At 40.6% G+C, this 25,577-nt stretch overlaps 1 protein-coding gene across 8 annotated transcripts in view; it reads left to right on the top strand.

The window, feature by feature from the left end:
* SLC4A4 (solute carrier family 4 member 4) overlaps nucleotides 1–25,577 on the top strand; it is a 324,167-nt gene that overhangs the window by 34,496 nt on the left and 264,094 nt on the right. For 3 of the 8 annotated variants that reach the window (XM_019663213.1, XM_019663212.1, XM_019663214.1), the window contains exons 1-2: nucleotides 10,675–10,844; nucleotides 11,165–11,238. In XM_019663213.1, the coding sequence (XP_019518758.1) occupies nucleotides 10,753–10,844; nucleotides 11,165–11,238 (166 nt within the window). In that variant the 5' untranslated portion in view covers nucleotides 10,675–10,752. Of the gene's footprint in view, nucleotides 1–10,673; nucleotides 10,845–11,164; nucleotides 11,239–25,577 lie in introns of those variants that run through there. The other 5 variants (XM_019663211.1, XM_019663215.1, XM_019663217.1 and 2 more) reach the window with 2 other exon arrangements.

Here is a 25,577-nt window from a genome sequence, read left to right as displayed (position 1 = left end):
ATATTTAAAAATGGAACTTAAAAAAGAAAAAGATGATGATGAGAGTCCCTAATCTGTGTCCCTACATTGTTATAGGTATTGAAATCCTTTAGCTAGAACCTTCTGCCCTGTCCTATTACTGAGCCAGTTGGACAAAATCTGACAACATTAAGAATGAAATAATGAATGCATGATGCTTAGCGCAGTGCCTAGCATGTAGCAAAAACTCAATAAAATCCCTGACAGCAGGCGTGCTCGTTCAAGATGGAAGATGTGAACAGCATGGCTGCCACACTGGGAAGATGCAAGAAGGAAAGACACCTTTCTCCAATGTCCACTCTGGTGTCAGAGTTGGGTAGGTCAGGAGCTACGCCTGATCAGATGCCATCCAGCTGACTCCCAGCGCTGTGTCCTGGAACAAACCCCTACTGTGGCATCCTGTCCACCTGACAACCTGGATCTGACCTGTGGTCACTGTAAAAGCCACAATGAATGTGTGCAAAGTCACAGACTAAAAGGAAACGTATGAATTAACTGTGGATTGTAGTTATTTGTCCTATTCCTGTACTAATTATTACAAATAATTAACATTGAAAATTAGGCTACAATTTCTAGAGCTCACGTTCAAGGTTTTTAGTGACATTTCAAATTCTAATTTCCTTTTGGAGGTAGTTGCCATCTAGCTTCTCTATTGGCTAACCTAAACACATTACACGGTTTTATTTGTCCTGTTGCAGGTCTGAGGCGCAAAATTGAACTTTCTGATAACGTCTCATGCTTCTGTTGAATTTTAATAGCAATTAAAGCTGTGATTTATTTTAAGTTCATTCATTCATATATTTATGGAGCTAATATTTACCGAGAACCTACTATGTGGCAGGTCCAGGAACCTGTTAACTTTTTGTTTTTAAAGTAAACAAGGAGAAATTCTCATTTGAATTTAATTCTGCCACTACATATTTCAATGTAGTTACAGTCTATATGAAGGGTTAAGTTCCAAAGTTAGCCAATAAGGCATGTAGTAAGGAGAAAATTAGATAGTTAAATAATTTCTTTTTTAGTCAAAATTATTCTTTAAAGAATCCCTTAGTTCACCCACAGATATAACATCTTTAAGGGAATACAACATAGCCATTTCCCGCTTTAGCTTTGGAACAAATTGGTTTTTTGTTTCTTCAGATGAACACCAGACAAGTAGTTAGAAGTTTGCTTGTGTAAGGGGTTCATGTTGTTTGAAAAATACATTCAGAGCCTTTAAACTTAGAGATGCACTTAGTACTGAACATGTATGTACTCTCACTGTACCCACCCTTCACTGGTTGATTCATTGATTCATTGATTCATTCAACATTTAATGAGGATTTACTATGTGTAGTGACTATGCTTGACACTGGTGGTAGAATGACTATAGAAAGGTGGTAGCCTGCCCTCTAAAAGTTCATAATGTGGTGGGGTCGACTGCCATGACATGTCCAAGTACCATGTATGAGGTTAAATGATTGTGATAATGCAATGTCATACATGCTGTATGGGAATGCTTTCTATGCTAGATACACGTTCAAAGAGCCAATGGAGAACACAGGATCATAGCTCTTCTTGGGGAAGGTGTGTCTGCAAATGTAGAGAGGGCTCTAGAGAGGTTTGAGGAGGGTCTTGAAGAATGTGTTAACTAAGATGACATGTTAATTAGAGGAAATAGTATGTATACAAGGGCATGGTAGTCTGCTCAGGGAATGGAATGGTGTGGGGGATGGCAAGAGCTAAGCGTGGACAGCTCACGACAAGCCTCAAATTCCATGTTGAGCAGTTTGGACTTCTTCAATATAATGAAGAACCATTGAATGATCTTTAAAAGGAGAATGGTACCAGATTATATTTTAAATGGATGGATTTGCGGGGCACAGAATTCAGAGCCAGAGAGGCCAGTGAGAAACCAGTCATTACACACTCGCTTCTAAGCCAGGACATAGTTGGAGCATTCCTTAACTCACAGCTGCCTTGCCGGATGAGTTTCTGCTACAGATAGTCCTTCTCCCCCTGTTACCCTGTGGGTTGTCTCCCGTTCTTTTCTTTGCTCTGCCTTCTCTCCTTGCTGCTGGTTTGGTCAGGCTCTTGACTAAAGACCTGGCAGTGTGAGAAGGAAAGGAAACAGGACAGATAGGTCCATGCTGTCCTCCTGGCTTCTCACATGGAGCACCCCCAGGCTTTTCAGTTCTTGCCTGAACCTTCTCTTAGGATATTTCTGATTTTCACACCACAGCCCTTGAAGAAGGGCGATTGAAAGGGGAAAGAGTTTCGAAGGGAGCCTCCTTTTCCTGTTTCTAACAGTAAAAACTCTGAGAAAACTTTCAATTGGCAGAGTGCCGAATCTCTGACATAAGAGTGAAACTGCTCTGTTCTTCAGTGGAACTCTGGTCAGCATGTGGTGGTGACTATGGAAGCACACAGATCAGCCCATTAAAAAAATGGAAGAGCGTGTGACTGTGGGTGTAGGCTGTCAGGGGGATGTACTGAGGGGGTCATGCAAGCCATTCTTTTTCGAGCATTTATCACCCTCTCCAGCAATTTCTCCTTTCACCTGTCACCACCCCTGAGCCTCCATGCCCTTCCTCACCCCCAAATCCCTGTCTCCATCTTATACCAGCTCTTTTCTTGTCTTTGATTGCTGAGCCTGCTCCAGCCTTTCAGAGCTCAGCCAGCAATCTGAGGACAGAATATAGGAGACTTTGTCCCAACATGGAGAAGATTCAGGGTAGAGGAGCTTGATCCTGTGGCCTTGAGGGGGCAGTTTATTGCACTGTGACAGAAGTGTGGCCCTCAGGTCTGTAGGACTGTTAATACTGTGGTACTTCTTGGGGACCTTAGATTTAGATTCAACTAAGATTAATTGAATTTATTTACTCCAGGAACTTATCTGATACCATAAATCACTTAGGAAGTGTTTTAGGCTCATTGTAAAGGAAATTGAAGTGAGAAGTTAATTTTCCCAAGGTTACACAGCACTTACGGGCACGTCTGGGACTGGCACTAAGTTCGCCTGATTCTGCGTATGTATAGATGGGCCAGCTCCCATACCTGACGTACCTCACGTAAAATAATGTTTCCAGGGGAAATGAAAAAGCCAGACTTGCAAGTGAGCTTTTTTTAATTGAAGTTTTTATTGAGATAATATTAGATTCACATGCATATTTGAGAAATGAGACAGAGGGACTGCTTGCACATTTTCAGTTTTCCTCACTGTTAACATTTTATAAAACTTGAGTACAATGTCACAGTCAGGATACTGGCACTGATATAGCCACTGAACTTATTCAGATGTCCTCAGTTTTACTTGTGTTCATTTTTCTGTGTCTGTATTTTAATTTTATGCAGTTTTTTCACCTGTGTAGATTCATGTATCCATCACCACAGGTAAGAGCCGACTCTGCAAGCCTCTCTCATGTGGTCCCTTTATAACCACAAACATCTCCCTGGCCCCCAGTTTCTACCCTCTGGGCACCACTAATCTGTCCTTCATATCTAAAATGTCATTTAAAAAATGATCTATACATGGAATCATAAAATAGTATATAACCTCTTGGAGTCAGCATTTTTCACTCAGCATCATCCCCTGGAGAGTCTTTCAATTTGTCTTGTGTATCAATAGTTTGTTCCCTTTTTTTGCAAAGCAGTATTGCATGGTATGGATGTACCACAGTCCGTTTAACCATTCACTTGCTGAAACATATCTGGGCTAATTCTAGTTTTTGGCTATTGCAAGTAAAGCTGCTGTGAACATTCATGTACACCGTTTTGTGTGAATATAAATTTTCACTTCTCTGGGATAAGTGCCCAAGGGTATAAATGAACTTTTAATGAAGTTCGTAAATCCAGAATTATGTTTGGCATGATCCTGCCCTGGATCATATTTTCACCTTTTATCCAGTCGGCAGTCGGATTTCGTGTGGGGCTGTCACCCAGTTCTCCCTGGCCCTGGGCCTGTGTACATTTCCAGGCTGATTAGAGCACTCCTGAACTCTGTGCAGGGGATTTGCTTTCCTTGTTGCTGGCTAATCTCTGGGAGTCACCTCTGTCATTCGTCACGCTTGTCAGGCTTGCCACACTGATGTCTCTTTTCCCCAGCATGGATGTCCATAGCTCCAGACAGTGACAGCAAAAACCGTATTATTCTCCCTTCTTTGCTGTGGGAGTGAAGGTCTCCCCAGTTGGTGAAATTAGGAAGGGCATAGTTGTAGCTTTTCCCATCTCCGCCCTCCATTTCCTTGTAGTGAACACATGTTGCCAAAAGATGGCAGTGCTCTTTGCAGCCACTGAGATTGCTCTCCCTGTCTCTGTGGTTTGGATAACTGATAGTGTTCTTGATGTAAATGTTGAAAACGGGGATAGCAGATTTTCCAAAACAAAAAAAATCCACCAGTAAAAAGCTGGGTAGTTTAAAAAGTTGGAAAGAAAACATCATGTTTGCAAATGATTTGTAATGAAATCATTTGAATAGGGAATAGAATTCAGAGAGGTGTGTAGGAGTGCATAATTTTGGATGTCAGTGTGATCTCTGCATTCTGTGGAGCTCCCGAAAGAGACCCAGGAAAATGCTGATTTTTGCCTCCTGTCTGATCTAAGACCAGTCAAGTAGCAAGGAGAGTCTGCTTTTGAGCTCTGAGACCTGAGATGAACACCTCTTAGTCCTCAAGTAAAGGCCCTTATGCACACTGTAAATATAATTTTCATGGCAGCAATGACTAATGGTAATAATAAAGCTCTTCACTTCCTAGTATTTGTCCACTTCCCTGCGTGCGTCACTTTAGTGTGTGTGCGGGCATGTGTGTAAAGAACTGTTTAAACATTTGCTATGCACAGAAAAGCTGTTGTAAAATGAGAGAATATGAGGTTCACTGGATGTCATAAACAGATCAGGCTAGTGAGGATTAAGTGGGATGAGTTTAAATATGAGGTTAACTAATAAACTTTAATTAAGCAGTATCCATGGAAAGAACCAGTGGTATCAAATTCAGGAATGGACATGTTAAAAACCAGAGCTGTTGGGCTTCCTAGGGTGTCATCCTCTGATGCTTTTTTGGAAGTAGTCAGAAAGCCCCACTATTCATGGGCTCCATATGCAACTTGGCTAAGTGGGTGACAGCATGTGGAAGAGAGTGGGCTGGCTCTGGGATTGGGGCTGCAAGCCCCAGAGTGGGTCCTCTACTCAGGGGCCACTATGTGGCAGTTGGTGGGTCTGGTTTCTGCTTCCCCTGTTTAAGTGCTGCCTCTGCTGTGACCCTGCAGCTCACAACATAGCCACAATCCTGGGGTGACAAGAGAACAGGTGGCTCTACCTTAAGCAGCAGCCTTTTCGCTATTGCATCCTTTGGCAAAAAAGCCTTAGGTGAGGAGGAAAGCTGCTCTGTATAAAGTTATAACCCTGACACCAGATGCTGTTACTATAGAGACGAGTGAAATTCTACCGTAGGAGGCATAACAGAGGAGGGATGGGAGACTGGCGGTGGGAGGGCAAGTGAGGCGAATTAGAGGCCAGCACACCCGAAGACCTTCAACCTTTAGCAGCCCTATGACAGGGCAGGCTCGCATTCTGAAACTTCTGTCCTGGCGGCCTGCCACTTGCTGACTGGCTGAGTTGCAGCTGCTAGCACTGTGTGGACTAGCTGGTGAGCACGTTGGCAGTTGGCGAGGGCTCTAGGGGTGGGAACTCAGAGGGATGGAATGTCGATGGGTGCCCAAGACCCAATGGCTGACAGTTTTGCACAAATGTTTCTCGTGCTGGGCTTAAGTCACCCTTACAAGTCTGTTCAGTGATTAGGACTGGCTGGTGAAAGCCGGCCTGTTCGGCAGCAGATTTGACATGTGTTACACTTAAATCATTTTAGCGTCCCAGTATAATGGGAAATAAGAGAAACCTCACGCTGTGTGGACTCCTGAGGAACGGTCTCCCTTCTCCCGGCAGAGGCCCTGAGGAAGGAAGGCAGCATTGGCCCTGTGTGGATTTCGTACTGACTGGTCTGACCCTTATCCCCGTGATGCTGGGAAGAAGCTTCCAAATCTATTCTGAACTTTGCCTCACGCTGGCGGTGGGAGCCACGGGGGCAGTTTGGAAGCATGCTCCTTCCCTTTTCTGTTTTCAACAAATGCAGTCCATGCGAAAGGAACATTTTAAGAATGGATTTGGGGGCCCGATTAGGGACTTGATGAGTTCATTTCTTCCTGCGGATAGAGGGGAAACTGGTTGGGTCAGACAATCATTTCAAAAGATATCTCTGTCTTGCTAATAATAGCTAGCAACTGTTGAGGGGATTTTAGGAGGGAACACAAACCTAAATAGTTGACAGTTAGTGATGTAAAGATGGAAAAAAGCTGTAAATTCCTTGTACTTTGTACAAAAGCCCAGATGCTCCAGGCTGGACTGCTCTGGGGAAAGGCCCCTGTGGGCCTGTAGGCCTGGTATTTTCAGTTTGCAACACTCCTTTTTCGCTTCCTACCAGGAAGAGGCTGCTTGCAGACACTCTGCATTGTCCTCAGAACTAGGTTTCTAATTACTTGCTATGTATAGTCCTGGAGGGAATGTGAACTATGTATCAAAGAGCCAAGGAATGCACCAATCATTATTATCACTGTAACTCATGGATCAGGCGGGGTGGAGGGGTTGGGGGTGGGGGCGCAGTACTTCAGTTAGGCTGGATGGATTTCTCCACCTAAGAGCAGAGCTCTGGGCACTAAAGTTTCTACAGTTGTTACAGTTGTTACAGTGTCTCACTTGTTACTGTTTTTTTCCCTTTGTTTTTACTTTGCTTGTTCCTTGCATGCAATTTTGGGAAGGGCCTGGGTGCAAAGGCTAAACATTTTATTTAGGGAATGTGTAAAAAGATAATAAAAGACTTCAGAGCCAGCTTAATTAATGGTGGGGTGCACAAATGATATTCCATAGAAAATGGTGTTTGATTCTGTACGTTGATAGGACTGGAAAGGGTTAATTCTGAGAAGAAATGTGGTTTAAACTCCTCTTTGTTTTCCAAAGAGGAGATAGTCCCATTAATGGGTATGCAATAGTGCAGGGTTCTAGGGATTTGTTGTACTTCTGAGGTCTTTTAAGGAAACTTCTCCATCAAGTCGTCTTTAAGGGCTGTATTATTAATGGGTTCTTGCCCTTTGGATGGACTCTCCTAGATTGCTATGGGAGTCTTTGAGTAGGCAGATGTAAATACATTAGAGCAACGCCTATCGTTGCATCTCCAGTGCCTAGAAGTGTGCCTGGCACCTATTAGGTACCCAGTGATTATATACTGAATGAATGAATGGAGGAGGGCAGAAAAGAGAAAAGGGAATGATTGAATGCCGCCTGTGTGTCTGGCATTATGTATGGTGTGTTTTAAGGGCTTTGGTCATCATCATCAACAGCTTCCATATTGCCAGATCCAATTTTTCCTTCTCTGTCTCCATCTTTCTCAGCCTCTCAGTAGCAGTACCTTCCTCTTTCTCAGCTTTCTGACATCACTCTTTCCTGTTTTTTCTCTTACTTCATTGACTGCTTTTGTTCCTCTATTCTGCTTGTAAATGTTGGCATGCCCAGGATTTGGTCTTAGGTTTGCACCTCTATTTCTGCATTTTCTTCCTGGATGATCTCATCTAGTAATAATTTCAGTGACTACCTTTATTCATTGATTTGCCAATTTTTATCTCCAGTCCCGGGCTCCTGTGCTGCAGACTGAGACATCTAATTGTGTACTGGACAGTTCCTTTTTTATGTATAATAAACATCCTAACCATAAAGTAGCCAGAAAAGAACTTTTGATTCCTTCCCTAAAACCTGTTTCTCCCATAGTCTTCTCTGGGCTCCTGAGATCACTTCCTAGTTTCTTTGGTCTCCTGATTATCTAGCTTTCATACAGCAGCCAGCGTGAGCCTTTAAAAAAGTAAAACAGCTGAAGTTACTTTCCATCTTAAAACTGTTAACTTTAGTTAATAATGCTGTATTGCACATTGGAAAGTTGCTGGGAGAGTAGATCTTAAAAGTTGTCATCAAGAAAAACATTTTGTAACTCTGTATGTGGCGGATGTTAACTAGACTTATTGTGGTGATCATTTCATAATACAGTAGTCCCCCCTTATCAGGGGTTTCACTTTCCATGGTTTTAGTTGCCTATAGCCTTCTGGGGTCCGAAAATAATTAAATGAAAAATTCCAGAAGTGTATAGTTGCTAAGTTTTAAATTGTGCGCTGTTCTCAGTAGTGTGATGAAATCGCGCGCTGTCCTGTTGTGTCCAGCCTGGGACATGAATCTTCCCTTTGTTTGGCGTGTCCACGTTGTGCACGCTCCCTCCCTGTTAGTTACTTAGTAGACATCTTGGTTATCCGCTCCACTGTCTCGGTATTACAGTGGTTTTGTTCAGGTACCCTCATTTTATCTAATAATGGTCCCAAAGTGCAAGAGTAGTGATGCGGGCACATATGCCAAAGAGAAGCCATAAAGCGCTTCCTTTAAGTAAAAAGGTAAAAGTTCTCAACTTAATAAGGAAAGAAAAAATTATCGTATGCTGAGGTTGCTAAAATCTACAGTAAGAGTGAACCTTCTATCTGTAAAATGGCCCAATTTATAAATGGAACTTTATCATAGCTATGTATGTTTAGGAAAAAAACATCATATATATAGGGTTCAGTACTATTGCTGGTTTCAGGTATCCACTGGGGGTCTTGGACCGTATCCCTTACAGATAAGGGGGGACTACTGTATGTACAAATATTAAGTCATTATGCTATACAACTGAAACTAATGTAATGTTATATGCCAATTATACCGCAATAGAATAAAACAAAACAAAACAAAACTCTTCAATAACCCCTAGAGCACCTAAAATTCTGACTGCTTGCCATGGCTTGCATGGCCCAGATACCCAGTGGTAGTACTGTTAACTACTGTTGACCTTCTGCCTCTCTGTCCAGGCTCCCTAACCTCATTTCTGTTCCTGGAATGTGCTAAACTTGTTCTACCTTAGGGCCTTTGCACTTACTGCTCCCTTTGCTTGAAATGCTTTGTCCCCAGATCTCCAAATGTCTGGTTCCTTTGTATCATTTTTTTTCTCTGCTCAAATGTCACCTCCTCAGAAGCTTCACCTGAACCACCTTATACCAAGTAGCCAGCCCCCTGCCTCAGTTTATTTCCTGCAAAGCACTCAATGCTATCTACAGTTAGCCTGTTTATCTACTTATTATTAGTTTCTTAGGAATTGTCTGTCTTATTCACAGATGTATTCTCCTTTCTCTGAAGAGTGCCAGAAACATAGCAGACACTAAATAAAATTTGCTGAATCAGTGAGTCACTGATTCAGTGATTCAGTGTATCCTTTAACCTTCATGGTAACCTGAGGCTCAGAGACGGCTAATAAGTGACTTGTTCTCGAGTCTTCCTGGCATGTTTCCTATCCTTAATCCTGAAGGCTGATCCAGATCCTCTTCGTATTTAGTTTTTTGTTTTTATTTTGAATACAGAGAAGGAAAATGATACATGTCAGGATGAACTAGAGCATAGAAGTCCCATATCCCTGAAAGAAGATATTCTGCAAGTATCTAAAGGTAATGATTTGCTTAAAGACATTGTCCACCAGTAAAGATCCAGGTTAAAAAGGAAGAAGGAAGGAAGAAAGGAAGGCAACTTACCTTTATTAAACACATACTAGGTGCTAGGCACAAAACTCAGTGCTTTCATGTATGTTACCTAATTTGAATCTCAAAGCAGTCCTGCAAAGTTGATGTTATTACTCCCAATTTTAAAGATGGAAACAATGAGGCTCAAAAAAGTTAAATACTTTGTTCCAGATGATACAAATGCTAAGTAGTAGGACTAGATTTTTGAAACCCAGGTCCACCTGACACCAAACTTCTGACTTTTGGTGCTAAGATGGTTGCTTTGCATGATAGATATGCTCCTAAAATAGAAAGGAGGAAAATGTGAATTCAGTGCATATCCACATATATTATAACAAATATCTGAAGCACAAGGATAAGTCATACAGACAATATGGAAAACAGACCTACACTATTCAGTGCCTGGGCATATAACTGGATGACTAGAATACAGAGTGAACATTTGGTTCTCTGGCAGAGCTCATGTATGGTATGACATCGAGCAGCTGTCTCTAGAGAAAATTCTTTGTTTCTAGATCGGTACGACACAAGCAGCATTGGAGCAATTCGGGATTTCTGTCTGCTTTCGCTATAAATAGAGTTCATGGAATTCTGTATGTCAAAGTAAATGCGATGAAAAGGAGTCACAGAATGCGGAGATAAACCTTAGCTCAATAAACTAGAAACATGTTTGGCATTGGGAGGCCGTAAAAAACGCTGTCATTACTTGGATGGATTCTGAGGTCTTATTTAGCATATGAAATTGCAGAGTAGATCTATTATGTAAGGAGACTGGAGAACAGCATAATGTGGCTACAAAATGAAGAACTTGGTGCCCTTCAGAGAAGAGTTATCAGGACAGATATGCATAGAGAGAGACGTGCGCTAAGAATGTGGGAACAGAATGAATGGGTGGCATATATATGTGACTGTTGCCGAAACCGGGTTGTGGATAATCCTCAGATGTCAGATTTCCGTAAGGCCAACATGTGACTCAAAGCTTGCCACTCAACAGAGAAGACTGGGCTGTGCCGGTATTAAGAGGCTGGCTGGAAGCTAGGCTCCCACCGTGCACTAGCCTAACTCCCTGTCGCTTTCTGTGTGTGGGTGGGTGTGCATGTGTGCGTGAGGGCATACATTTTTATGCAGTGGGTATTTAAAGAGCTAAGCACTGAAGCTGGGTTTCCACAAACGATCATCACGAGCACTCCAGGCACACCAAACTTCCTCTCTTGGTATTTTTTATTTGTCTTTTCATCTTTTGTTTTTTGCAAATCTCAAAGGGGAGAACCCTCCACATCCAGATGATTTTCTCTCACCTGTCCGTGTGGGTGTCCTCTCAAGGTTAGAGCCAAAGCTATGTGGGACCAGCGTATTCTCCAGCGCCAGAGGAGAGGAGCTGTGTGAAGGAGTCGCAGACACCAAAGGAAGAGTGACTCTGCCCCGTTAACATGAACAACAGCTGGCAGGTTAACCTGCCCAGAAGCTGGGCTGCTTCAAGTGGCTCACTCCAGGAGAAGTCTGAGCATTCTTTTTTTCTTTTTTATTACTATAGGATGGAGGATGAAGCTGTCCTGGACAGAGGGGCTTCCTTCCTTAAGCATGTGTGTGATGAAGAGGAAGTAGAAGGTGAGCTTTCTGCGTCTGGGCAACTGTATGTTCATATACATATATCTTTGTAGATAAGAGCACTCATACATTTCATGTATCTTTTATTTTGGAAGTTAAAAATCAAAGCTTTTCTATGGAGTTTGATTAATCTCTGCATTTTGCTTCAACACAGAAAGTAATTTTAAGAACTTTATTGGGCCATCAGAGTCTCAGTCAGTATAGTCCTGCATGATTTAAAAATAAGGGGGAAGGGGTCCTTTGAAGCAGGTGCCTGTGTTAGCTGTGCTTCTTAGTGAAAAATATTTTGCCAGATGATATGAGCCACCTTCCAATGACTTATTCAGGGAAGATGTTAGCTTTATAGAAATTTATTTGGTTGAATCTGCTAATATTTTCTCTTACAGCTTGCAGAGTAGAGAAACAGGTGTTACAGAAAAAGTATGATACCATTATTGCCAGAAAAATGGGTCTAAGCTGAGGATATAAAGAATGGTAATCATGGATGAGTGTCAGTTAGGAAAAGATGGACAAGCATGTTGTGCTTAAAAAGCCTCCAGGACCCCTTTTGCTGATGTTCCCCAGTGCCTGTTAAAAACCAATTAAGAGTTAAATTTTAGCTCATGCCGTGATACTCTCGGTGTGCCTTCTTTTATCTCTTGACTTATGAGTAATGTGGGAATAATACTGTTTTTTTTTTTGATAGTGAGAAGGCAGGGCTTAATATTTATTAAAGCAGTTATGTGAAGGCATCACAAATGTATAAGGTATTATTAATACTTATAATGAGATTTAAAACAATCAGTACTCATAAAGTTAAATGAAACTTGCAGGCGAACCATGTCATAAATTGTGCCATTTAGTTACCTGAGAGGCAATTCATATGCATTTTGGAAACTATAGTCTGATTGGTGCCATTTGGTAAACGTTTAACGCCTACCAAAAATTTGGACCAGAGTGGTGGTGCGGTTAGGAAAAAGAGGGAAGGTATTGTATGTTCTGGAGTGATTCTTCAGCCTGACTGGTCCCAGGCAAGTGATGCTCTAGTGCCACCTGGAATAGTTTGAATAGTGTGGCACTGTGTTTTCTCATGTTTCCTTAGTAAGTCTCTTCTGACCATGTAATGTTGGAGGATTGGTTTCCCCCCTCCACCTCCCTACTTCCCGCATTTATGCTCTTGAGACTAATACGATTTTGATACCTAAGTTCCTTAGGAAAAAGGAAACTACAGTATTTTCTTTCATATTGTTTTATGGGTTCCTTGCACTTTTACACAACATGACTGTGGGAAAATGTCTAGTTAGGGAAAGCAAAATAGTAAAACTTTTGTTTCAAGATTTTTGTAACCCATGATGTAAAGTCTCCGTTGTGGTGACTTTGTCACTGTCCCAGTGTCAAAGAGGAGATAAGAATCTTAAAGTTATATAGCATGTGGATGTAAGAAATATTGTAGATGGAGCGAATATTCTGTAGTTTCAGGACAATTAAAGTAGAAAAATCAGCGAGGCTGCTTGAGAATGAGATGTATTTTGTGTGTGTGTGTGTGTGTGTGTGTGTGTGTGTGTGTGTGTGTGTGTGTGTGTTCCTTGAGAAGAATGTTCTAGCTAAGTTCACAGGAGATGTAAACCACTTCTTGAGCTTATAAGGTTTGTAGGATTAACAATACCTTACTGTAGTTTGATATTGTACATGGATTTCTTAAGACTTTGATTAAGAAGTTTATTTCCTGAAATATTTCCCATGATTTTCAGGGACAAAAATTAAGACGACAATGTAATGAATAGCACGCAAATTTGTAGCCAGTTTTCTTTTAAAAAATGACAACAAAAGTTGGCAGAAACATCTGTAAAATTGCTTGGCTTTTTGGTGATTAAACTTGCCATATGGATTTTGTGTATTTTCCTATTCTGATAAGGCTTTTATTTTAATGAACACCTTCCACGTTGGTTGGAGGCTGAGTTGATTACATTTCTTTCAAAGCATCTTTCACTAGTTGCTTGTTGTTGAATCCTGAGGCCCTAAGGCATGGCTGTTTCTGGTGTCATTATTTGGTGGAGAACATCCAACCGCACAGGCTCCTCTGCAGTACAAGTCTTGAAACTACAATCAGGAGCGACTAGTATCTAATTCAGTGCCCACCCAGTTGACTCCCACTGTCTCACCTGGCTTCATCTGGTGGGGGTGGAAGCACCAACATTTTATAGTAGCTCGAGGTGAAAGTGTAACGAAGTTGAAATGGACATGGGTTTGATGGCTTATCCATGGTCTCAGTGGTTGAGAATGAAGAAACAGATGACTCGACTGTCAACACCTCTAATAAGGATTTGTATTTTGAGTGGGAATGTATTCCTCAACAACGTGAGTCTATGTCCTATTTTAAATTGCATGCAGAAGGGTGTATTTGAAGGAAAGCAAACTGCTCTCTCTGTTTGGAAGTAGCTGAGTTCTGGTACATTCATGGCAGAAATACGTGCTCCCGTTTTAAAGATCAGAAATTCCAAGGGCAAGGAGCTGGAACACCTTACATTTCTATTATCAAACATACTTCTTTTTATCCAAGTTATCTTTTTTATCTTTCTCTTGCTTCTAGGATAAACATAGCCGAAGCATATTGCAGCACACTTGGCAAAAGTAAACTTAAAATAAAACCAAGATTTTTAAAATAATTGGCACAAATAAGGTGCACTCCCATTAAGCGACTACTAGGGCAAATAAGGTCCAGAAGCTCTAGTTACTTTGAAACAGTCATGCTCCTAAAATTCTTCTTAGGGTTCCCCAAAGTTGAGGGGATTGCATTCAGCTCAGCCTGAAGACAAGAAGGACCAGATGTTCTCATAGCTCCTTCTAATGTTGTAGATCTGAGAAGGGGAGAGAGACTGCAACTTCAACCACACCCTCAGTTCACCTGGTTCAACTTTTCTCTCAGTGGGTGGCATGACAGTTAATCCACATTCTGAAAGCTCAATAGAAACCATCAACTGCAAAACTCGCTAAGAATAGTGAGTCAGAAGAGGAGTCACCTTCTGTATAAATCATGAATTTACCTATGTGGGATATAGTTAAAGAACTAAATCTCCTTTTCACATAATTTGCTTTGCACATTATGTTAGTGGTGTAAAAAGATACTCTTCAAAAAAAGAAACAAAGTATCAAATTTTAAACTTTAAAATAAAGAGAAGCTTTACTATCTGTTCTTTCACTGGTTACCTTATATAACTGTAAGGTTTTTGCAATGTTAACATTTTAGGCACAAAGTGGTTACTAAGGATAAACTCACTGAAACATTGTAACATTTCTGATCTCATATTTGTTTCTGTACCAAAAGGTTCCATCTCCAACCCAGGCACTTTCATAGAATTGGTCCATAGATGACAAATTAATGTTACCAGAATGACCCAGAAATGCCAACTGGGAGAACAACACTCGGTTTTCATTTCACACACATGTATAGACAGGGAAAATTGCCAACTTTTTGTGTGATGAACCAAGGTTGAGATAGGTAGAAAGATTCCCAGGTAGCTTTTTCCAAACAGAAGGAAATCTTATGGATGTTTTATCCTTAAAAGAGTCAGCCAGGATTTTGGATCTGTATGATGTAAACAGATTGCTTAATAGTCTCATATTTCGCAATAGGGGAAAAGAGCAAACTCCACCTTATCCTCTGAGATAAGGCCTTGGCTCTGCAGGGCTAGGTAACTCCCCAGCAAGGCAAGCCTTGGCAACTCTGATGTTATGGGGAGGGGCCTTTTCTTAACATCAAGTCTAACCAGCAACTCAGGAAGCATAAAGTAAAGAAAGACAATATTGGCTGAAATGTGTCTCTGTTTCTGAAGTCTGATCCGTGCTTTCAAAGCTACTAGGATGTATTGTGGTGGCTTTCCTCTGCCGTTCAAAACCAAGGCTGAAAGGAAGTGAGCTCCCAACTGTCCAAATGGAAGAATAATTCTGCAGATTCCCATGTCTACTGATGGACATTAAGAGAGTATTGTTAAACATGCATGGAATTTACAGGAGAATTATTTTTAGGGAAATAAAAGTAAAAAAATGGGACACTCTGGAGCAGAGTAAATATTTACCAAATATTTGTTAAAAGGAAGAGTGAATAAATGGATACATAATAGAAACTCAATGAAGCATATATAGAATTACTTTATGTAATCCTTTGTTTAGATTTTTAGTTAGAAATTTGGTTCTCAGTACTCTTAGTCAAATGAGATGTTGTGGTCTCTAGTGAGCCTATCCTTGCTGATTTTGATTTTGCCAAGATCATTGACATATTTATATATTAATATTGATAAGAAGAAGTCCCTACAACACCTTTGCCTTATTCTTTTCCCTCCTTCTACTCTATCTTTTGAGGAGCGAGACTAAAATGATGAAATGGTAGCTTTTGTTTATTTTGGAGGTCAGGATCTCAACATTTTACAGACATGAAATCATAATGACTTAAACCTATTTTTCACTAGAGGATATTATGATGATGTATTTATGTGTATTGGAGGAGGTGGTATTCTAAAGAAAAATTGGAGCCTGGTAAACATTTGTTAATAATTACAGTGGTAAAAATCTTAATTGCTGAGAAGGAGTGAATGAAAACCTATCGGATGGGAAGGGAGGGGCCGAGTTGGGGCTGGGGCTATTCTGAGCGCTGGATATAAGTGTCCGGTTGCATTTTGCTGACCTCTTCTCTGCTGTTCACTCTAATTTCTCAGAAACAGTGTGTACAGAGGAAACACTTGGGCAAATATTGCTGAAGGAAAAGCCTTCTTAAAAGAAACAATGTACCCACACACTGGAGAGCTTAAAAGAAGTGTGGTGAGGTGTTTACAGGTTGATACATAAATAGTAACTTGGCTTTCCCGAGCAGGCTGAGGCCACACAGGCCTTTCCCAAGGCCCTGCTTCTTTGGCCTTATGGCCTCAGCTGAAAGCATGCCAGAGGCCCTCAGGCAGGCAGCACTTAGCTGGGGACTGTCTGACACCTCCTGCTGTGTCAGTGAGGTTAAATATTTGTATACAGATTTCTTTAGCTCCAAGGAAATCTGATAAGTCCATGGTTTTTTGAAACTGAAATCAGACATCCTTCCCCAGAGTTTTCCAACTGTAGAGAATTCTCTGGTATTAGTATGGTCTAAAGCCCTTTTGAAGCCACTTTATGTCCTAGATGTCTACATTCTTTTTATAGGCAATAAGCTATAAGAAATTGAACTTGGGTTGTGTTTTGCAAAGATCCAGAAATTCTGAAGTGATACACTTGCAGCAATTTTGTCTACAGATTAAATTTCTTTTTAGAAGCTTTGTATCTGGTCATGTTTTGGAGATACAGTATTTGATATTTTTTTGGGGGGGGGGTAGTCTCTATCATTTGTTTTATTCATGTGTTGTTACAGCAAGTGGCTAAGCATCAGTTTGGGAATGAAAGTTTAAAAGTTGCTCTATTGCCGAATTATTACATAAGTGAAGGATGAAACGTACAGGTTGGCGTTTGGATTTCTTGCTCTGTCAGATGGAAATCATAGAACATGCCATTCACCATAGAACTGTTTGGGTAATTATGAGGAACAATGTTTTGCTGTACCTGGTATTAGGAATAGGAGTGCTTTATATTCTACCACTCTCCGTTCTTTTTTTTTTTTTCTGATTGATAACGGCCTCCCCAATCATTTTCATTTTCACCAATAATTAGTATCATTCCAAAAGTTGTAACTGGCCTAAATGGTTTCTCTTTGCTTAATTTGTTTTTACTAATACCTAACCTTTGCCTGCATAGCCACACTTATCTCTTGCTTCTGTATTGGGAAAGATAAGCTAGAATCGTCAAGGGAAGGCTCCCAGGGCCTGCTGCCTGTTTCTCCTCAGACTCATGCTGATTGCCTTTAAGCTCTGGGTGTGAGATCGGATTTTCATGGTTACACTGTTCTGATACACATTGCCCCTAATTTGTTAAATTACCTCCTTTTCCAAGAAGAGGCATATTAACCCTAATTGTATACAGAATAAAATACATGCCCATTTCCTAACAAAGCATGCAATTTTTCTCCTTCTGGAAAACAGATTTAAGTGTATAGTATTTTTCCACCGACAAAGAGGATTCAAAGGTCTATTATATGTATATGTAATATATAGCAACATATTTTGTATGGTACACACACAGGCTGTTATGTAATTTAGGTGCCAATTAAATGAAAGTATGCAATAGTATAGACATAATACTATATATTCAAACCTGAGCTAAATATTTCCCCATTTTCATCCTCACAAGATTCAGAATCACTGGGAGAATTGTGAATTGTGACTGGGGAGGGAGAGTAGAGTAAGACAACAGTAAAGCTGCAAAAGGCCCACCTGAGTCTCTCTAGGGGCTGTGGTGAGCTTGCTGGTGGGATTTTGCTGTTATGTTTTATTTTACTTTTTTGGCTGATCGCATTTAGGGGTCTGAGGTGAGCGCCAATCATGACAGGAGTTCACAGGTTACAAACATTGTACCCCTGAAGCTGCTGATTGCTGGGTGGGATGAAGGTGAAGGCAGGGAGGGTGGTGAGTGACATCCACTGAATCAGAATCGGCGATACATAAAGGTGACTGAAATAACTCCCTTCTCTGAATAGCTAGCTGCAAGAGCTTTTCAGTCTAGTTATTGTTTTTACCTTTCCTTAGTGTTAGAATTAGAAGGCAGCTATCTTCAGTGCTTTATCTAATGTGTTCACCTTTTTTTTATATTCTGTTAACTTTAAAGGAACAGACTCTATTGAAACATCTTGAGATATTATTTTACTGATTCTTTTCATGGTGGAATGCTCAACAACTTTTACCAGGCCCAAACTTCTGGAAACAAAAAATAGGTTCTGCATTTTTGTAACATCAGCCAATATATTGGCTTTAGAGGGCCAGAATTGCACATTTTATAGATTGGTTAAATCACCACCCCAGCCCCAGATGATGATTAAATTTTCAACAACTGATTCTATCCGTACTGAAAAATAAAGAAAATGTCTTGGACGTACAATGAAAACTCATAATTGAATCCAGTGGATACACGTACTTGACAAACTAACTCAGTGTCTGATTGTTCAGGTACTTTTTTATTCAGGCAGTGTTGTGGGTGAGAGAACATAGTGGAGACCCAGAAACCTCAGGACCTGTTTCTGTTCCTGGCTTTGCCCTATCTGTGTGATTGACATGAGGACAATCGTGCTTGTGTGGTTTCCTTCATGCCAGCTGCTGTTAGTCTGTCTCCTCACCCACCTATCAGAGATGCTGTAAGGATTCTTGGAGAATTACTTAATTTCTGAATCTTTGTTTTTTTGCACAAAGAAATAGCATTTGCACCTCTCTATTTCCTAGTTTGGCTAGGAGTAGAAGTAAACTGATTTGAAATTCCCAGGATGAACGCTATAAATTTAAGATATCATCTCCCTTGGATGTAGTCCCTGTGGGTAATTTATCTTTTATGCTCAACACTTTCTTGCCAGTGGTTGCTGTGATTGCAGTGAATGCTTTCAGACTAAAGCTAATACCGATATCTGGTAATCAACAAATGATTTGATTCGTATCTATGTTAACTGTTCTAATGAACTTTAACTGGCGGACAGTGTTTCCCCCCCCCCCCCTTTAAGCCTGTGAAAATGGTAAGAACAGCTGCAGATATAAGCTCTAATATGTTGTCTTTCTAGGTTTACGTGTATCACTGAAAATGATAATATAATTGCAGTTATGTTATATGCCACAGTTAATGTTTAGTCAAATCAATCAGTCATTATTTAAGGACACAAGGTTGGCTGATAGGATAATTTAGAGAGAGTATCATGTATGTGGGTGAGCTTACATGGGAGACCAGGATAAAATATGTATCTCCCATAGAGTGACATTACGTTGAGACCTGAAGGGTGAAGAGGAATTTATAGGTCAAGAATGAGGGAAGCATCACAGGCAGGCATGTGTAATGGCCCAGAGGTGAGAAAGAGGCAGGCCTAGTTGAGCAGTGGCAATAAGGCCTGTGTGGCTGGACAATGTGAATAGGGAGAGAGAGGCCTGAGTAGTGTGGAAGCTAAAAAAAAGAGTTTTTGCTCCCATCTTCTAAGTTCTTCTAGCTGGGCTAATACTCCGATTTTCAGAGATAGATTAACAGAAGATAATGTTCAAAGTTTATTATACAGGTGCACATTCGGGGGTGTTTCAAAAATGAGACCCGAAATGCATTGGGCAGTTGAGGCTTATGTGTGCATTATGGACAAAGGAGAAAAGGGGGCAGAGGTCTGGGCTTTCCAAGGGGAAATAGACAATTTACAGGTAGCTGAGACAGAGCTTAACACCTGGTAATCAAATTCCTGCCAAGCAACCCAGAAGCAGTGGGACACACAGGGGTCATCTAGCTGACAGGCCGCTGCCTAGATCCTTCCTCTCTAATGCTAAGGTGAATATGGGAAGATTCCCATCCTAGAACAGGCTTTTCCATGTTCATATCTTAGGCAGGAAAGGGGGAAGGACAAGGTTCTTTCTGAGTCTTTTGTTTCTTAGTAACCAGCTTAAAATCAATATCCCAAAAGGCGCATTTGGGGGAGGCAAAACTTTGGTCCCCTTCAGGAAGCTAGGATGCAGGTACTTCATGGCCTTGTCTGCTATGCTAAAGATTCAGGGTTTTATTGAGTGTGCCGGGGGTACTGGGTAGCCATTGCAGAGGGTTTTAAGCAGGGAAGTGTCAAGACAAAATGTGCATTTTAAAAGAGATCTCTGGCTGATGGAATAGTGAGAAAAGGACCAGACTGGGCTCTGTGAGTGCCAACATTGGGAGACTGAGAGGAGCAGTCATAGAAGTTGGAGGAAAACCAGGAAGCGCGTGCCTTTGAGGCCAAGAGAAGAGCACTTTCAATAAGGAGCAAGTGATTGACAGCGCTGAATGCCGCCTGGAGTCAGGTAGATGCGTACAGAAGAGTAGCCACTTGATTTGGCAGAAGGACAGCAATCGGTGGCTTTTGTTAGCGATTTGGGTGGCATTGTTAGGAAAGAGTCAAATTAGAGTAGATGGAAGAGTGTCTGAAGAGAAAGCTATACTGTAAGAAGTTCAGAAGAGACTGAGAAATGGTAGAAAACTTTTAGCCTTTCCCTCCATGTGCTTGATTACACTTAACCAATTAAAATACTTAGAATTGTTATAGAATTTTTAGGGCTAGACAGGATCTTGGAGAAAATTTAGCTCCGTGTTCTCACCTTACAGATGAATAGGTGAGCCCTGGAGAGGTTAAAGTGATTTGCTTGTGGGGACACTGATAGTAATTGGAAAAACGAGGACAAAGATCAGGCGTTCTGGCTTTCCCAGGGAAGCGCTAAGTCCAAAAAAGGAGGGATGGGAAAGGAATGTAGAAAGGAAGGTGGATGAGCGCTAGAAGCAGCACCCGGAAGAGTAGAAGTGGGAAGAACTGACAGGAAAAGTGTAAAAATTGTTGGAAAGTTGCTTATGCAAAGGTGAGACAGAAAGAAGACACAAACCTGGCTGGCCTCATCATTTATTTGAATGACTGCAGGTCATCATTGAGAGGACAGATGTCACAGCTAGAACATCTTTATATTCTGGGGCAGTTTATGGAACTAAGGGTTGTGGACTTAAACTTGTCATTCTGTGATTATAAGAGAGAAACATTTTCAGAGAATTACCGAGCCCCTTTTTCCTTCTATGTAACTAGGTAATTACTAAGTTGAAACGATTAGTTTTTTTTTTTGTTTGTTTGTTTAAATTTTGGCTGTGGGTTGCAGACAGTGGTAGATGGGAGGGGTGGTGGGGGGCTGGTACCATGGCAGTGGGAAAGTAGGAAAGGAAACCTTATATATCCAGGAGTGCCAAAATCCCAGTCTTTATATTATTAACTATTTGGCTTTAGTTGGTTCACTGGTATATTAAGAGGCTGAACCAGGTGATGTTTAAGGTCATTTAAACTCTGAAAGTATAATTATGTGCTGTTTTGTTAGTAAATCCCATTCTGTTTTCTGGGTGTGTATGGAAAATCATAGTCATGAAGATTCTGGGATTGGGTTTAACTAAGGCTAATTTAAATCTCTTGTAGCACTTTCCCTAGTTCTTGGTCATTTTCCATGGCTCACCTATATTGCAGGTATGTGAATGGAGGTAATTATATGAACTAATATTAAATATTTGATACATGATTAGCCATGAGTGCATTACCTATGTGGTGGATTATCTGTCTATAGTAACTAAAGACTATTTTTCCTATTGCCCAGCCAGGGTTTAGGTCGGTACCGAAAGGGAAGTCATAATAAGAGTCGGAGATCGACAGTGTGGTTGGGAAGAGAGTGTGAATGTGTGCATTTATGTGTCTCTCTAAGTTGCCTTCCTGGCTGCAATGCAAATCCAATTATCAGTGACCATTAGATTAGCCATTGTTTTCTCTCTTCTGACTCTACTTCCCATTCAGTTGTGCAAATGGTGACTATACGAGAAATAATGGAAGCTGTCAGTTCTCTGTGTTTGGGTCACAGGTAGATTTTGTCTGACTGTATGTGTACTGCACATTAAAATCCGCCGGCTCTTTTGGGGTTCTGGGGCATCAGGATGAGTGGAGTTCTTCTTTCTGTTGGGTGGTTTCTTTTTGCTCTTAGCTCTGCCCTGCCTGGCCCTGGCCTCCCAGGCTTTTTGGCTCCACTCTGATCTGTGTAGTTGAGTAAAAGGACCAACAGACCCTGTTGCTAGGGGCTGGCACTCACTGTGTGAAAGCTCCAGGGGACACTACCTGGGGCAGGGTGGAGATGGCCAGGCACTTGCTTCTGGGCAAAGTGAGGAAAGATTGAGGTTGTGGAAGGTTTTTGTTGAACAAACTCGGTATGCATAAAACAGCCCACCGAGGGACAGGTTAGACTTGGCCTAAAGTTGGTTCTTCTGTCCTGCTCAGGGTGAATGCCCTGGAGTGCCTTTGCTAGAGAACAGAGGGGGTTCAAAAGCTATGATCAGGGCTCCAGGTGGGTGGAAATGAGGAGAAATAGTGTTTTGTTTTTTCATCCTTTGGAAAGGGGAAGGGAGAAATAGCATCAATGCTTATGGGGCACCTTTGTGTACCAGACACAGTGGGAGATACTTTGTCAACATTACCTGATTTGGGTTGTCTTTAAAAATCCCTATTGCTATATATCTCCCTTTATAAAGAAATGATACAGATTTTATATAGAGAGAGGTATAGATATAAATATAGAGATATAAATATAGGTTATATTTTATATCTATAGATATGACTATAAAAGAGATTTTGCAAGAGCAAGGTTCAAGTTACTTTGGAGAATCGACTTTTTAGAGATTGTGAAGCACTTCAAGAACTGCAGTTCATAAAAGATAAAGTGATTTTTATTTATTAAGGTAGGTTCCCATAGTACCTTGAAGTGGTTGTTCTAGCCTGCCTATTTTCAAGTAATTGATGATTACTGAACATAATAAAGTTGTATTTCTTTAAAAGCATTCACCAATTTTGACTTTTTATAGTGCTGATCAGTTTTTGCCTCTCATCAGCTATTAGTAATGGAAACTGTAATGGAAACTTAACTTCAGCATGTGGTCTCAGGGTCCTTAGCTGAAGACTTCAGAAGTATTTTGCTAAATATGAGCACTGAAAAGGCAGGTGCAGAAGTTTACTGAGTCAAAGGACAGGAGTTGACTCCCTTTCAAGACCTTTTTCTTGTAGCTGTTTTGTTTTCCTAGAGATTGTTATCATCGCGATCATCAAATATTAAATATTAAAAGTACTGTGCTCAGCAAACACCAGGTAAACAAGTTGAGATTTCTTATCAGTTTTGCTTGGGGAACCTCAGGTCACCTTAAGGATTTCTGAGAGGCTATCAGTGAACAAAATTCCCATGCAGTTCAGTGGGAAGAAAACTATTTCTCTGTGTTTCACTGCGTTTACTATTTATTTCCTTGCATGCCTGATCCTGAGTAATTGGTAGCATTAATTACAATAGTTTACTCATCAGTATTCACAGTGATCTAGAAATAAATTACACATGCAATAGGTAATTGTTTATTAATAAACATATGCATTTTTTTTCTATGTGAAAAGTTACCCCTATTCAAATAAAAAAATAGAAACTATCCCTTCTCCTGAGCAGTGGTGTATGTTTGAAATGTGGACCTTTATGCAAACATTTCACAAGGGCTGACTTGCCCCCAGTTAAACTGCAAAAATACACCATGCCTTTTGAAGGGGTTTTCTTTTCAGGAGCTGGTATCTATACCCAAGTAACTTAGCGATGTTACTTTGATTATAGCTTATTGGAGCTGTTTATGGGCACTCTTAGGGGTTTGTGAGTAATAAGCCAACAAATTATTTGTATTTCATTTATTAAAAGTGTTTATATGTACTGATCTATTTCTCATTATATAAAGTGCCAAACACACAATCTCTGTGGCATCTGGATTTAATACTATGGTTCTTTTTAAGGATTCTTATGCATGTACTTCTAAAAAAATCTTTGAGATTATTATTATTTTTGGTTCAAGAAGTTAAGTTTTTATAGCATCTTTGTATAATCTGTCACTCATCCAGGGTCCTTGCCTCTTCTACATTTTTCATTTTATAAAAAGAAATAATAAATGTCTTTTAATTTTGCTTTCCTCCCTTAACGTCCCTCTTGGCAGTAGCCACAACATGTGTTAGGCATCTTGCCATTTGAACAGGTTACTTTAGATAAGCCCGGGAAGGCAGTATTTAATTTATATTTTGGAGATATTGCTGATTAATTCTAAAAGAATGATATAAAGTGCCAAGTGTTGTGGAATCTTTGCTTTAAACTAGAGAGAAAAGAAAGTCAGTTGATTAGAGAATGAGCAATACTGTGGATAAAAACCCAGTTCGGAACATCCCTCCATGTTTAATTATGTACTCGTGGGAGGATGTATGCAGGAGGCTGAGGGTAGAGGATAGGGATGGCTGGGGGTGGCTGTGGGGAAGGTAGGCTTCTGGGTAAAGATTTAGACCTATAGATTTAGATCTATCTAAAGGATCACCAGAAGACAAGTAAAATTGTTGCCCCAAAATCTACCTTCCCTCACAGCTACCTCCAGCCAACCCCATCCTCTAGCCACAGTATTGACATCTCAGGTTTGAAAACAATATTTATATACTGCCTTATTCCAAAAACGGTTAGTGTGAAAGGAAAATAACAGTTGAAAATTTGGAAGAGTGAGGTTAGTGTATAAAATGCATGTCACGAAACTGTCTACCCACTAGACGTTGGCCTGAGATTTGTCTCTTCTATTTCTAGCAGTCAGCATGAAGAAGGAAACATAATCATTTGTAAGACTGACAGTATAAATATAGTATATATTACAACAAAACAAAACAAAACACCACACCACCAAAGCAGTGATGACGTGCTCACTAGTCTTAATATTGACACCTGAGAGAGTGTTCTCCTGTTGACTTCCATGAACCTTGGTTTCTTTGCTTGTACAGTGGGTATAATAGTATTTAATTTGTGCAGTTGTGAGGACTGCATGAGGAAATAGATATGAGACCTAGCCAGAACCTGGCACATCTGTAAGTACTCAATAAGTAGTTTCTGTCATCTGTGTGTACTGTAAACACAGCAATGTGTATCCTAAAGGAGCTAATGGAGCTATCTTGCATGTAGAGACATGTTAAACACCCAGTCCTCTAGAGAATGTTTAGCTGATGTAAAACCCTTTTCTGGTTTGATGGGTTTAATTCTACAAAGTCTTATATCATCCCAGTCCTCTTTAACTTGAATGACTACAGAGTTACTAAGTATAAGGGTTCTCTGTTGGCCTGAAAGCACAACAACTATCAGCGCCATTAGTTTAGAAATATCTGAGGAACTGAGAGAACTGGACATGATTAACTTCACAGTACTCCTGCTGTCAACTGAGGTGGAGCAGGTGGGGATGGGAAGAAACAAGGATCACCTGGGGATAATTTCTGACATTCAGAGATAACCTGGAAAGCCATGTTTTCTATCCAGTTGTACTGGCAGTGGGATGGATTGTGAGATATTCCCAAGACATGGAGAGTTTGTAGGGGAATTTGTACTCTCTGTCAGAGAAAGGCATGTGGGGTATTTATTTGAACACATGACACTGAGGCCACTGCCAGATCAAGGACTGAATGCCCTTTGACTCACACCTAAATGAATACCATCAAACATAAATTCTAGTAGTTTTACACTACAAACTTTTGAGTAGCAAGAATGTAACCTTTACTTTAATAACATTTTAACCAATCACCTTTTCCTTATGGATTATTGTTATTTAAAAACCATTTTTACTCCTTTTTATACTACCTTTGAAGCAGTTTATTGACATTTCTAGCAGAGAATTTCTTTTTTTTTTTTTTAAGCCTTAACTTC

This window comes from Hipposideros armiger, unplaced genomic scaffold (genome assembly GCF_001890085.2).
Source record: "Hipposideros armiger isolate ML-2016 unplaced genomic scaffold, ASM189008v1 scaffold_386, whole genome shotgun sequence".
NCBI classification, from domain to species: Eukaryota; Metazoa; Chordata; class Mammalia; order Chiroptera; family Hipposideridae; genus Hipposideros; species Hipposideros armiger.
The sequence above is the reverse complement of the archived record's forward strand: the minus strand, read 5'-3'. Positions and strand labels throughout refer to the sequence as shown.